We start from the raw sequence: 14,890 nt of genomic DNA, 5'->3' as shown, positions 1-14,890 counted from the left end.
ACCTTGGAGTTCTGAAAAGCCTGGTGCTTTCTTCTTAAAACTGCACTAACATAGACTATGTGAAACGGTAATATAATTTATAAATAATCCTACGGGTCTTTAAATGTCCAATCCATTGTCATTAAAAAAAATCTGCTTTAGAAATAGTAACTGAAATCACCAGAATCTGTTGCCTTCCTTTCTGGGTAATATATACAGTTGTGAGTAGAAACTGGAAATGAAATATATTAAAAAATTTCCAAGTTCTCCCTGTGCCTTTGCTTGTCTGTCATATGCTTGCCAGCCCACACAAACTTCAAAGTCCACTCATCTCTACCTGTGGCAGCAGCTCCATTGGGGCAAACTCTTTTAAATCTCACAATTTGGAAGAGTAAATGACTCCAACCTCTATGGGGTATAAATTAGCTATACAAAATCACAAATGGGTATACCCATAGTCTCAGCAATTACACTTTTAGGGATGTATCCCACAGATATCCTTTACCAGGGTGAAATAACTTATCCTAGATTATTCATTATACCATGTGAAAAATGATATCAAAGGGTTGGAAACAACCTAAGTGTCCCATCAATGGGGAACTGCTTAAATAAAGTATGGTTCACCCATACAATGCAGCCTCGAGAGAATGAGGTGGTTCTTTATGTGCTAGTAAGGAATGACATCCAAGGGATACTGTAAAGTGAAAAAAGCAAAGTATGAAGTGAGCTATATATACTATGGTACAATTTGTAAAAGGCAAAAAAAAAAAAAAAATTAAATAAATATGAATTTATTTTTATGCTGATAAAATAACTCTAAAGTCACAGAAGAAACTGATAACAAAACAAATTGGACCCCTGGGGGACCTGGGTGGGTGTGACACTTTCATTTCATTTCATTTTTGTTCTTTTTGATTTGGGGCAATGTAGATTTATTTATTTCATAAGTAAAATAACAAAATAAATACACACACAAAAATGGCCCACAATTAAAAACAAAATCTGACTGAATTTTATTTTACATCTTTTCTGCTAAATGCCTGAATCTTTCTAAAAACTCACTCTGGGTCTGGGTTGCTTGGTCCTCAATCTGCTTTCATTTGCTTTAACAATGAGTTTCCTTAATTTGGGTCATGGAGAGGGGGGACACTAGCGTGCTCAGATTTATAGTTGAGGCGATCACTTTCTGACCAAAAGGATTTTTTTCTGGAGACAAGGAAGTGAATCTGAAAAAACTTTGAACTCGGTCGTTATAGGCTCATGTGCTGCTTCACCCAATTAGCCAGAGTTACAAGTATACCAGAGCTGAAAACTCACATTGTAAACCACTCAACAAAGGTATGCTCTTTCCTCATCTGTCACGTTGTGGAAAGCATCCTGATGCCAGAACTTACAAAGCCCTGGCAAGTTTATTGAGTCGCAGCTTTATGCACAAGACTACTTCATTTGCCTTAAAAAAGCAAATCTAAGACAAAAGTAAATAAATAAGAAAAAAGAAAAGAAAACAACTTGGGTCATAGGCAGTCTCTTCAAAGACTCATAATTTCCTTCTTGATGCCTTTACCTTCACATTCATCAACACACTGAAGAGAGCAGCAAGCACATGGATCTCTGGGGTTTTGCCTTTCTTGCTTTAAAAATGGAATTTCCAGTGATGCAATGTGTCTAAAAGAAGAGGCCAACTTTTCAGGGTGAGAAGGGCAGTAATTGTCCATCTCTACTCTCATTAGGAACAAATGAGCTTCATCTTACAAGATTTTGAATAGAAAGTCTCTCACTAATAGCCCACTGTTTTCTCTCTGAGAAGCAACAGCATTTTGTGACCTGGAATCATTGCTGGAGAACTGGAGAAATCTCTTTGGGGACAAGAAGAATGAAGTTGTCCTCTCAGGAGACAGGGACTCAGTCTTGAAATTCAAAACTTAAGTGTACCTTTCAACTCGCTGCTCCTAAATTTACCTTCAACTCTTTGATAAGATACACAGAGGAAAAAAAGGAGTGCCTTTCCCCGACATTGACTTAATTCAGCCAGGGTGTATCTTCCTTTATCTAGCCTTGGGGGTTTTATTCTTCTCTTTTTGGTTTCAAAACCACTTGAGTGCATTTTTTTTTTTTTTGGCTGCGTTGGGTCTTCGTTGCTGTGCATCGGCTTTTCTCTAGTTGCGGGGAGCAGGGGCTACTCTTTGTTGCGCTGCGTGGGCTTCTCATTGTGGTGGCTTCTCTTGTTGCAGAGCACGGGCTCTCGGCACGCGGGCTTCAGTAGTTGTGGCACATGAGCTCAGTAGTTGTGGCTCACCGGCTCTAGAGCGCAGGCTCAGTAGTTGTGGCTCATGGGCTTAGTTGCTCCGTGGCATGTGGGATCTTCCCGGACCAGGGCTCGAACCCGTGTCCCCTGAATTGGCAGGTGGATTCTTAACCACTGCGCCACCAGGGAAGCCCTTGAGTGCATTTTTGATTGGGTCTAGTGATGGGAATATTCTTGGTCTAGGGAATAAGCTCTGGGTCATTTTGATAGCACTGAAGCTTGACATAAAACTCATAATTTTTATCCTCGGTGAGCACAATGGCTAAAATGTGTGCCCTGAAGTGCTCTGTGTGTTTCCACATCTCACAGCAATGATACAGCTCACCTAGCTGTCAGACCAAATACTTGGTGAATGATGGCACCCCAGTGTTCCATAAATATCAAGAACTCTTAACACCTGGAATGTAAAGCTTGGAAAAGACGGTGCTTAAATTCCAGTTGCCTCTTCCAAATAGCGTAGGCTCTTGACAACCTTGTTTACTCTGTAGCAAAAACAAAGGTCTGCAATTTTCATCCCCTGATTTATACAGAATATGGAAGGGCAGGAGTGGCTCTGCAGAGGTGTGCCTCAGTTGTGTCCTCAAACATTGCTTAGGAAACATTGGCCACCACACCCAGAGGCAAGAACTTGACAGTCAAGAATTCAAAGCAAGAGAAGGCAGCTGCTTCATAGATTTGAGAGACTGGCTAGAATGAGTTGGGAGATCATGAGTTCAGAAAAAAGGTCCTTGCAATGGTACAGCATCATGGGCTGAAAAGAAAACCCTCATGTATCTTATTCCGTATTTTCAGCTTTAGAGGAAGACAAATTAGACTTTAAATGATAGAATTTTGGAGTTGGAGGCAGACATTAGTCCAAATGTATTTTGCTGGTGAGGAAATATGAGGTCCAGAGATTTGTCTTAAATCATAAAGGGAGCTGACGGCAGAGCTGTGTCTGTAAGCAGGACCTTTAGACTCTCAGCGCTTTCTCAGCTGTGTTCCAGACATTCACAGATACTAATCAGAAGGGGGGATGAACTGGCCATGGACTTACATTGCTATAGAGGGCAATGGGAAAGCACTCTGTAAACTGTAACACAGCCACAATGGAAGATATTATTATTGCAGGTAATCGTCCTGAACACACATACTTATTTGATTACCTACTTGAAAAAGAAATAAATTTGAAATTGCCTGCTCAGTTTTCTCATTATCTGAATAGAGCAAAATAAAATCCAGAGACAATCTTAGAACAACATTAAGCCTTCTACCCCCTACTTCAAAATAACCTTTACCAAGTCTGTTAGAAACCAGCAACATTTTCTCCAAGTTTCCAGAACCCCTCATCTTGCTTGGCTCCACTCTGATGGGGGCGACAATTAATGAACAGTAGACACCAAAATGCTGGAGAAAAGGAGAAACCAGGGAGGTGGTGAACTCTGATGGGTCCTGAGTGGTACGAACAAAAATGCACTATTGAGTATGTTACAACATTTATTGAAACCATTTTCTCAGCAACTTCCCATTTTCCTGAGACATCACTCCCTCCATTGAGCAGTCTGTGTTGTGATAACAGCTGCCTGGGGATTACTTTCTGCTTGGCTCAAGAGGCCAGGTAGGTAAGGGGCAGATAATGACGGTGTCACTTACACTGAGGCTTTCATCTCTGCCTCTCAAAGCCGTTTACAACTATTAAGTCTCTTCCTACGACTCTCTTGGCTCCCTCCTCTAGCCAAGGAAATAGAAGACACTTCCAGACCTAAAGCAGCTGACCGTCTTCTCCCCTTCCCACACCCGGTCCTCCCTCACCCTTGGCTCTCAGTCCTCTGGCCGAGCAGCATCCTCAAACCCGCGTGTATTTTCACTTGACGCCCTAGCACAGATGGAAGCCAAAGACGAAGGGTTGACGGTTTCTTCGGACACTTTGCCTGCCAAGCATTTAAGGACATTATTTAAGGTTACATGGTCGTAAGTGGCAGAACTGGGATAGAATCTTGGCAGAGAGGTGTTATAATTATTCCATTTTACACATGAAGAAACAGAGGATCAGTTCCAGAAATGGGACATCAACCTAAGCTTCTGACTCCAGAATCCGTGGCTCTGATCTACTCCCCTATTCAGTCCTGGACTCTATCCCCAGGACAGGAGGCAGCTCTCTGGAATGCTTTTGGAGACGGTGGGAGGGAGGGCTGGGATCTAATGCAAGTCGGCTATTTGCTATTGCTGTCCCCAACAATTTTTCTATCCCTATGTCACTTCTCCAGAGCAGGGCATTATGGATCCACTGCTTCCTAGCTCACCCTCCAGCCCAGCCCTCTGCCCAGGGAGTCTCTGTGAGTGACAGTGACTAGCTGGGCTCTGGTAACACCAGGGGAGGGGCTGCCCCGAGCTTCTGGAAGCTCCTTCTCTTTTCCAGGAAGTGTTGAAGAAACTGGAAATCTGAACCCAGAAATCTGTTCACCATTCTTTGGATTCTTGTTGTTCAGCCTGGGTGGAGATGCCCTTCTCTTAGTAAGCTGAAAGGTGTCAGCATGGGGGCCACTAACTCAAGCAGTTGGCTAGCTGTGTCCAGACAGCAGCTGAGAGCTCACTGCATTAATGAACCTGTTTGGCTGAACTAACTGACTCGGCTGGATGTTGTATGACATGTCCAAGGCTCAGGATACCACTACAGCATTTCTGGGAGATTATTGCTTCTAGTTATAAAGAAGGGCCCTAGAGTTAATACTGCTCTCAGAATAGACTCGCTTACAGAGTAGCTTATGCAGTAGGATAACCCGATGCATTGATCGTTATTCGTTTACCTTCAAAGACAGAACCTGTCTTCGTTCAGTCTGGAGATGGTAAGGCTACCTTCCAAATCTTTATTTATGCTGAGCCTCTTGCACTGTATCTCCACTGCAGAGGCAGCCCGCATCTCAAACTCAACACATCCAAAACTGACATTATTACTTCCCCCGTCTTCTTCCTGTGTTCCACCATGACTGATGGTACCAACGCCACTCGGTCACCCAAGCCAGAAATCAGACCATCGACCTGCAGTCCACCTTCTCTGTCAACTCACATGCAATCAGCCACCAGGACTCAGGAGTGACCCTTGTTCTGAATTCTCAATTCAGTCTCTCCTTTCCACCCCTCCTGTTGATGGGTCAGTACACATCCTTAGCTAATTGGTGTAATAAAACAAGAATAGACATTTCCTGAGAGGAGGGACTAAGCATCCAGAACACTGTGGTGGGTAAGAGTATGAACTTGGAGCCAAAATGGTGGATTTAAATCCCGGTCAAAATGCATCAACTGTGGGATAAGTATCTGAGCTTCGGTTTCCTCATCTATAAAATGAGAATAAAAATACCTCCCTCCCTGGCTTGTTGTGAGGATTAAATAAAGCTAACATACTGACAACACTTACAACACTGCTTGGCACCACATAAGTGTCCACAATATATATTATACATGTAACGATAGATCAGGAAACTGAGACTTCAGAACAGGTAAACACCTTCTTTAGGATCACACGGTGATTAAGTACGGCCGGCATATGAATTCAGATCTATCCTTCATCAAAAGCCACACTTTAAAAATGTTACCATGTGGCACATCTATGGTTCCACATGTGGTTGTTAATAACAAAGTAGAACGTCTAAAGTACCAACACAGAAAGACACCATATACGATATAGAACTGTATATACAATGTGATCTAATTTCAAAAAATATTACGAATTTCTCTACTACTACCTCTGAACCCCATATATTCCTTTGTCATCTCATTTTTCATCCATCTCTCCTACTAAACCACCTGAGGGCAGAGATGCCACATTGTATAGCATAGAGCCAGATACACAACATCCAATATTTGTTAAGTTGCTGAATAGCATTGAATCTTTAAAAAAAAAAAATGTATTTATTTAGCAGATAATAGATGAGTGACATTCTGTGACTTGAACATGACAAATGATTTTTCTTTCTTTCAGGGAGATGTCTGAGGTCCCTCTGACACAACTGACCACAGTAGGAAGTAGAAAGTGCTTCCCGGAGGAAGAAAGACAGTGACCACTCTTCTCAGTGTGTTTTTGTCAGACAGCTGCCTGCTATAGCCCTGGAAGACACTTCATCAAATGCTTTAATGATGAACTATCTTAAAGGGACTTAGCACTTGCCACTGCCTTCTTTCAAGTTGCTAGCCTGCTCCCGTTACATGGGCTTTGCAGCCTGGCACTTTCAGACTTTGACATGGCTTAGAAATGACATTAGAAATGTCATTGCATAGAAATGACATCACATTGCACATGTGGTTCTATGCCTGTGTTTGTAGAGGAATTGGTAGTGAAATATCTACAATTCCCTACTTTTTTTGAATATATGCATTCAACATGTCTCTACTCCTCCTCTGTATTTCTAGCTTCTATTTCCACACACTAAATGCACATTTATTTTATTTCAAAAAGATGAAAGAACACAGACTGAACAAAAAATTCACCCCACTACGTAGATTTTCCCAGTCTTTTTTAGTAAAAGTGATCAAAACCTAAGAATTTGAAAACAAAGTAATTGGGACTTCCTTGGCAGTCCAGTGGTTAAGATTTCACCTTTCAGTGCAGGGGACATGGGTTTGATCCCTGGTCGAGGAACTAAGATCCCACAGGCCACAGGGCAACTAAGCCTGCGTGCTCTAGAGCCCACACGCCACAACTAAAAAGAAGCCCATGCACCACAACGAAGATCATGCATGCCACAACTAAGACCCGATGCAGCCTAAATAAATAAATAAATTTTAAAATAAATAAATAAAAATTAAAATTAAAAAAGAAAACCAAGTAATAGCTATAGTTCTTTCTTGTCATTTCATCTTTGGAGAAAATAACTCTTTTCTTCTTCCTTCCTAGCATCTTTCCAGTCTTTCCTTGTGCTGCAGCAAATAAATTTGAGAGTTGATGTCCCAGACATGTCCTTTTCCTATTATTTCTTTTAGGGTTGATGTAGACATGGTACCCAGTGGCAAGCTAAATGAGCCTTTGTTTTCACTGGGCCCTCAGTGGAAGAGGCACCAAGAGATAGCTGAAGGCTTCTTCCTTCTCTCCTAAATCTGTTTGCTACTAAGTTGCGATTCCAAGTCTTTGGTGTAGACTCAGTGGTCTGACTGTCAATGAGACCTCTTTATTCGTTTCTTTGTTAGTGCCTTCTTCTTGTTACTTCTACCTCCTCAGTTTCCATTAGTAAAGCCAACCCTGAGGGCATCCTGCCAAGTTATCTACCCCAGCTCAGCCAACTCATCACAATTCTCACAAATCTTAGGGAAAGTCCTCTTTGGGCTAGGAAATGATCCCAGAACTCAAAGAGAAAATGGACTCTTAAATCCTGCCACTATCTTCCTTCTATCAGAGATGTTATTTCTTTGTAATCACTTAAGAACTTCGTTCCCCATTGATCTGATTTCCATGTTCAGGTTTTATCACTTTCCATTTCTGTGTTCTTCACCTGAAACATTTCTGTCCCAGAAATGGAACTCTTGTGTTTAGAACACCATTTTGAATCAATGTTTCTGCATCTTTTCCAAACATACCCCAGTATCACTGAGCTCTATTATTATACGTATAGGGTTGCAAAATAAATGGGTATTTGTTAAATGAAAGAGGAATGCAGCTTAATCATTTGTAGGAGAATTATACGTTTTCTGCTGAGTTTAACTGAGTAAATCGTGTAGCAAAATGACAAAGCTATGTGAATGCATGTAGCATTGCTTGGTAATTGGCCTGTACCAAGACATGGCAGCATTTTTCTTCCTGGCAACTCTCACAAGATGTCAGCTAGTCAGGAGAGCACTGAGCTGGGATGGCAGAGTGGTTAAGAGAATGGCCTCTGGCACTAGACAGCCTGAGTTTGACTTTCACCTCTAGCATTTACTAGCTGCGTGACTTTGGGCAAGTTGCTTGATCTTTCCGTGCTTAGTCTCCTTAACTATGAAATGAGGATCAGAGTAATCATACCTACCCACTGCCTTCATAAGCTTGTTTAAGGATTAAGTGAGCTAATATAAGCAAAACACCTAGGAAGTAGCTGGAATAGTGCTGTACAATCGCTCACAATTATTATTACACAGCTATTACTTGGCTTGACAACGACTGTAATTCAAAGAAAAAAACCGAGATGAGAATACTGTATTTTACATCAACTTCCAAGACAATGATACAGCACTGAAATACTTCTTCCGGGAAGATATTCAAACCCGGAGACCTAAAGGAAGCCATTACTTCTCTGAGTCAATCAGGAAACTTTCTTTTTGAACATCTCTGGAATTAATTGAAGAGTCATTAATCACCAACAATTACTGAAAGGAGCCAAAGATGTTGAAATGGAATATATCTAAAGTCTTGTGACAAACTACTCTTCTGCTATATTCCTATTTGCCTGCAATCTAAGAATCCTATTTTTGGAGATAAAGTTATAATTATATTTACATGCTACAGAATTTTCTAAGTTTTTATTGTCATTACCTCTTATATTTGATGGTGATCTTGGCAAACTCCAAGGTAGAGATTAAAGCCTTTTTTTGGTGGCAGATTAGTAGAAATTTAAGTTATAGCATTTTTTACAACATGACATTGGCTTATCTGTTTACCAGCCTAAGGATTTCTATATTGGTTCAAAAATTCTGAGTAAGTAGGTTTTTCAGCTATATTTTAAAGGAAGATTAATGCTACCTACAACTAGCAGATATAATTGCTAATTATAATGAACTATAATTTCAGATACCAATAAATCAAACAAAACAATAATGTTTTATTTGTACAGATTGCTGTCAACAATGCTAAATTAGTAATAGACTGAAATGTTTTAAAAAAGGTTTAGCTATTTATGGCAGACACTTAGAGGCAATGAATGAGGGATCTGTGTTTACATTTCCCCTAATTTACCTTTCCCAGTCACTGGACGAGACAGTGTACAAACAGAAAAGATTCGGTCTCTATGTCTGTGTTGATATTCAGCTGCAAGTCAGCACCAGTTAGAATATAATTACTATTAGGGACCTGTGTCTCATTCTGCGTATACCAATAGTGTACATTAGTTTTAAGTGAAAGTGACATTGCATAATGATCACATTTTGGACAAATCTAGAGCACTTGCTTGTTTCTATTGTTACTTAACTGCTCAGGTCTTAAGATTAAATTATCCTCTTTTATCCTTACATGAGATGGAGAAACATTTGATTTATTTCCCTTCTTCACACAATCAATTGATTTGCATAATGCCTAATGAGATTCTTTCAGATTCCCACATGTTTTACCACATGTTGCTCCAAATGTGCCAACAGACTGTCATTTAAAGGAGAAAAAGAATCTTCAAATTCAGAGGAAAGCCTGGGCTATCCTTTTGAATACCTACAATCAGTTCATCTGATAATATTCCCAGGCAGTCAGATGCCCCCGAGAAACAAGATCTAGTTGTGCTTTTTTTTTTTCGCTTGTTATCAAATGACTTACCCACAATGACTGCAGTGACAGTAAGCAGCACAAAAGCATTCCGAAACAGGTAACTTTTAACATCTTCTTTTGTGATGTTTTGCACTTTCTTCTTGGCCAAGAGTGTGCGTTTACGGACCCCTTGCTGGAATCTCTCCATCCTGCCTCCCATCCTGGCCTCTTCTCCATTGCTTTTAGTCATATTTTACTTCTGCAGAGTGTCTCTTCTTTGAACTTCAATGTCACGGAATCAGCCCCAGAAAGCCAGTCCTCTTTGGTGTTCAAGAACACAACTAGACGAGAGAGAAAGAGACAAGAATTACAGCCTCCAGGGGTGAGAAATCAGGGCTGCCCGACACCAGGGGAAGCTGTTGGCAAACTGCATAATCTCAGTAGGAATCAAGGGCTGGAGAGTGGCAATGCCAGATCTCAAGGCTAGAATGTGCATATTTTACTGGACCACGTGTGAGACATGTGCATAAATCCAGAATATATGAGCAGGTACTTGTGTTACATTTTTAAACATTTGTCCTTCCCTCTCCAGTGAAGCTATAAAAGGGCTCATCAGAGCTGGGTGTGACTGAGCACCGTTACCCCCACCCGATCCCCCAGAACCTAGCCAAGTACTTTGCACAATGTTCGCCCTCAATAAATGTCCAATTGAATTAAACGCACAGGAAACGCTCAGTAATTATACTTAATGGCTCATGTTGTATACATGGCAAAGGCATAACCAGGTCAATGAAATGAATTAAGATACTGAGATTTCACAGTCAGAGGTTGCTGTTATATATAATAAAGTAACTACTTTCTGCATTAAGAAAAAACCCACGATAATATCAACTAGTAAATATGCTTATGAAAAGAACACAAGTACCCACAGGCCCTGGGAAATACATTTGACCCTTTCACGTGGTAACTTTTTTTTTTTTTCATAAAATAAGCTAAGTGCACTGGGCACGTTTATAAATTATCTGAAATCATAATTCATCTTCATTTTGGTCCCAGGTAGAAGTACAAAGTAGCATTTGTCTTTGTGGCAAACATGCTGGCGTCTTCTGAGGAAGCTATCACCCACTTCTCAGTATTTTAAAATTTAGGATTTCTAGAATAGATGAGGAGATTAATTCAATTTTCATTCCAAACGTTACAGCGTGTGGTTTCTAGTTTCTTTAAAGTGCTCCTAGGTTATTCAAATATATCTAAGTAAATCTCTCCTTGGTGGAAATCAGCTGTTTTGAAAGATCAAGGGATTCCTCCTGCTGTTTTACAAGATTTCTAATCCGTAACCTTTCCCATGATAAATCCAAGTAAAAAATCAAGTCGTGCCTGTGGACGTGTGTATCTGGCAACGCGAAAAGCCAGTGTGTGCGTCCGTGTAGGAGGTAGCTAGAAAGCAAGAGACTCCTCGGAAGCTTTTGGCAAATCCAGGTGCGGAAAAAAAGACTAGTCTTAACAGTTTTGACTTTTAAATAAAATTGCAGGCTGGGGTCAGTGATAATAAGACGTACAACTCGCTCAAGACTTCACAGCAGATTAAAAGTTTAGGGAGAAGTGAAGAAGAGGAGACACGAGAGACCAAATTTTTTTCTCTCCTACTAATCTCTGATTCCCTTTACCAGTCACTTTAAAACAGACCAGCTCAGCCTTGATTCTTTTCTAGAGCTCGAACCACAATCTGCCCCCCATCCACCCTGAATGACTCAACTCCAGATTAAGAGAGGACACGGCGTAAATAGACACCACACGCTCAATGCATTAAATTACTAACATGGACTTTATCTACCAAAATGGCTAGCTTTTACTCTCGCTACTCCTCTGCTCGGGAAACAAAATACACTGGCAGAGAAATGGAACGAGAAATGTAGCCCAGCAGGAATACAGGACGTCAGACTTACCTTTTCTGATTTTGTAACGGGTGGAAGATACCCCAGGCAATGACAAGGTGAATTCCCAGCAGGTACAGCGGAGCAACAAAACGCAGCGAGCAAGGCGTGCATGTGCTCTGAAACTGCAAATTACTATCGGGGCAACTTAAGAAAAGGGGCGGAGTCTGTGCCCGGGAAAGGGGGAGTGGGGAAAAATGAAAACACCACAGGGAAGGAGGGAGGAAAGCCGAGGTTTCTGGAATATTGATTAATCTTGGCGCACCAGAAGCATGCTTGCTGGCTTTGTTTTGCTCCTTAGACCACTTTTCCAGCTTTGTCAGTTCACCTTCATTAGAAATGCAAAACCGGGACCAGGAAGAATTGAAGAATAAAGCGCACACAACACTCAGAAAGCTTGAAGTCTTGATTAGAACGTTTCAAAGAAGACTTTTCTGAGGCTAAAGTTAATTATCTCACATAATGGCAGGTTTCCTCCCCTTAAGGAAACACGAGAGTGTGCTCTTTTGCCTGGTTGTACAACTGTTATGATGAAAGAGTCCCTCTTTTTAGAATTGGGGAAATAACTGACATTTCTTGGGAAGACCCGGAACGCAATCAAGTATAGAGAAAAAAAATACTATAATTCTCTAACCTTGCCTAAACTTACTCAAAACACAAGCTGAAACATGCCTCTGTTTTAGCAGTTTAAACTCTATTATAGCAATAGCAAATCTAATTTAGCTCACCGTCTGTGTTGCAAAGATTCAAAAAGGTAAGAAGCACAAAGATGCCAGGATCTTTGCCAAACTACTCAAGTAAAAAGCATTTTAAGACCAAGAGTATAAATGCACACTTGAAGTTTGGTAATTTCAAAAGATAAGTTGCTGTGCAGACAGATGCCTCAATTTTAAAGGAGGCTAAATGTCCCCCACACCCCCTCCTGCCTCATCATTTTTAGGAACTAGAAAATTCTCATTGCCTTGAGAATATAACTTGCACTTTTAGTCCACCTTTCTTAAGAAGGAAATAGATTGTGAAGTCGATTTTTAAAAATTAAAAAAAATTTTTTTTGAGCCTGGCTCAACTCCAAAACTTAGAACTTGTTTAGTATGAAGAAAAATGTTTAACAGAAACAAAACTCATACCAAAAATTACAGAGTGCTGTATTCCTGTTTATTAAATCTCATATTCTCCTTGCAAAATCTGCTTAATTCTTGTGTCTGTTTTCCAACAAGAAAGTATGTCTTTTTCCCTTATTAGCAAATCCAGGGAGATTCTAAAGGTATGTCTCCTGCCAAGCTTCAACTGTTGCATGTATATACTCTTTTGAAGAGCTCCTGGTTGGAAAGCAACGGTGAATCATGTAAATGCTAAAATTATAAATTAGCAGCAATTATAACAAGTTTTAAACTTGCATCATTTTAAGAGATTATTGAGAATATCTACCTCTGCCAGTCCCACCCCTCAGCAATCTTTCTCTTCCTCTTATCTCCTAGGTCACTTAGCATCCATATCACATAGTTTAACACATAGTTCCACTGTCTCCTACTGCTCCTTTCTTTTAAAAAATCCTGTTAAATTTTGGCTTCTCAACTAAATTGTAAGTTCTTTGAGGGCAAGAATGGGTCTTATACCTGATACATAGTAAACATTAAATTCAACTCCTATGAATGAATGACATAATATAAGAGTATTAAACAAAACACTTTGCAACCTTCTGTGCTAAAACAAAATCACTTATTTTTATGTTCGCACTTCTGGCCTAGGTACATGGAGCACATGTCATTTCTCAATGCCATGACTACATTTTAAAGCATTTATTTACTACACTAGGTCCTCTCTGAGCCATGGGTTTACGACTAATTTGTTCACATTTCTTGTGGAAGTGACCTGTATTTCAAGAGAACTTAAAAGAGAAATCTTTATATGATTTTTAATGGAGTTTCAAGTCAGGTGGCATTTTCGTTTTTAATTCTGTTTTTTTTATAGGCAAGAAAAAGCACTAGAAAAACCACACTTTGGTTAGCATAGAGATGAGAAGGCCCTAGTGCCCCTTCTTTTTTCCTTTTTTCTAATCCCCAAAGCTTGGTTAAAAACCACTTCATTATTTTAGTTTGCACAGACATTATGGGAGTCTGGTGAACCCCGGAGAAGGGAAATAATTCACCACTGAAAGTTTTGTTGGCTGTAATAAAAACCCAATGAGAAAATGAGATGCAAAAAGTTTCAGTTCAGAGTTCATCTGAATTACAAGGTTTTAGTCTGGGGGACATATTGGGAACTACTTCTTTTAAGTACCACTTTCTCTTTTGGAAAGCTATAGCAATAATGCCCTCAGGACAACTTGGATTTACTCAACACATATTTCTTCCTTTTCCTCTATTTTATAAATAAGACCCTTGAGCATTCAAACATTTTTTCCTTCTTAGAAATACTAAATAAGTGAAACAGCAAGAAATTATGAACATGTCTCTATATGTCTCTATATGTATTTCATTTAAAGCTACTCTGGGTAGGAGACACAGAGCTAGGAAATCACATTAATTTTGGTATTTCAGAGTTTAAAAAAAAAAAAGATGTGGCAAAACCTGCTCCTTTTAAAAATTTTTCCAAGAATTTTCTTTGAACATGCTATTATAAAGTATGCTGTAGGTAAATTCATTTGGGGGTTGGGGAATGTCACCATAACAGGAAACAACCAAATCCAACCTATCCTTGAACTCCATTAGTTTCAAGTATGAGGGATCATGATTAACAAGTAAGTGTCGTAACATAGTACAGAACAATCACATTTCAGCAGTCAAGATAAGGAAATTCTGGAATTTGAGGAAGAATATGATTAGAAATCCTTTTAACCTTTATTGAATATTTTCCACTTTTATTTGTAATTTCATGGGAGATTTTTTCCTTCCTTGTTCAAATAGTTTACGTTTTAGAATCACCATAAGGAATGTCAATTTTCCTTCTACAATTTGGAAATTGTAGAATGTTAAGACAATGAAGGGGACTTGATTTAACCCCAGGGGAAGCACTAGAGGTAGCAGGAGTAGACGTAGTACTTGTGGTAGTTGGTCTTTCATTTTGTCTTAAATTTTTTCCTTCTTAGGTTTGAATGTAAAAAGCAAAACAACAAAAAATTGATGGTGAATTCTGGTTAGGTTTTTAATGATTTGGGTTTATCTTAAACCTATGTGAAGCCTGAAAAACCCAACTATAGAGGTGAACTATAATTAACCTTTATCCTACTCACTCGTTCAACAAACCTTGAGCAAGTCCTGAGCTCCAAATACCAGC

The 14,890-nt window shown here is 39.8% G+C and overlaps 1 protein-coding gene across 1 annotated transcript in view; it reads right to left on the bottom strand.

The window, feature by feature from the left end:
• The window catches only part of SLC1A3 (solute carrier family 1 member 3), an 88,562-nt gene extending 76,650 nt beyond the window's left edge, over positions 1-11,912 (bottom strand). The window contains exons 1-2 of the mRNA XM_022599212.2: positions 11,627-11,912; positions 9,750-10,021 (exon numbers count right to left, since the gene is read on the bottom strand). Coding sequence (XP_022454920.1) covers positions 9,750-9,930 — 181 coding nt within the window. The 5' untranslated portion in view covers positions 9,931-10,021; positions 11,627-11,912. The remainder of the gene's footprint in view (positions 1-9,749; positions 10,022-11,626) is intronic.
• Positions 11,913-14,890: the final 2,978 nt, after the last annotated feature.

Source organism: Delphinapterus leucas, chromosome 3 (assembly GCF_059928025.1).
Source record: "Delphinapterus leucas isolate spDelLeu-1000000601 "Yukka" chromosome 3, BTC_Dleu_Yukka2, whole genome shotgun sequence".
Classification (NCBI taxonomy): Eukaryota; Metazoa; Chordata; class Mammalia; order Artiodactyla; family Monodontidae; genus Delphinapterus; species Delphinapterus leucas.
This window is presented reverse-complemented; position numbering and strand designations above follow the sequence as displayed.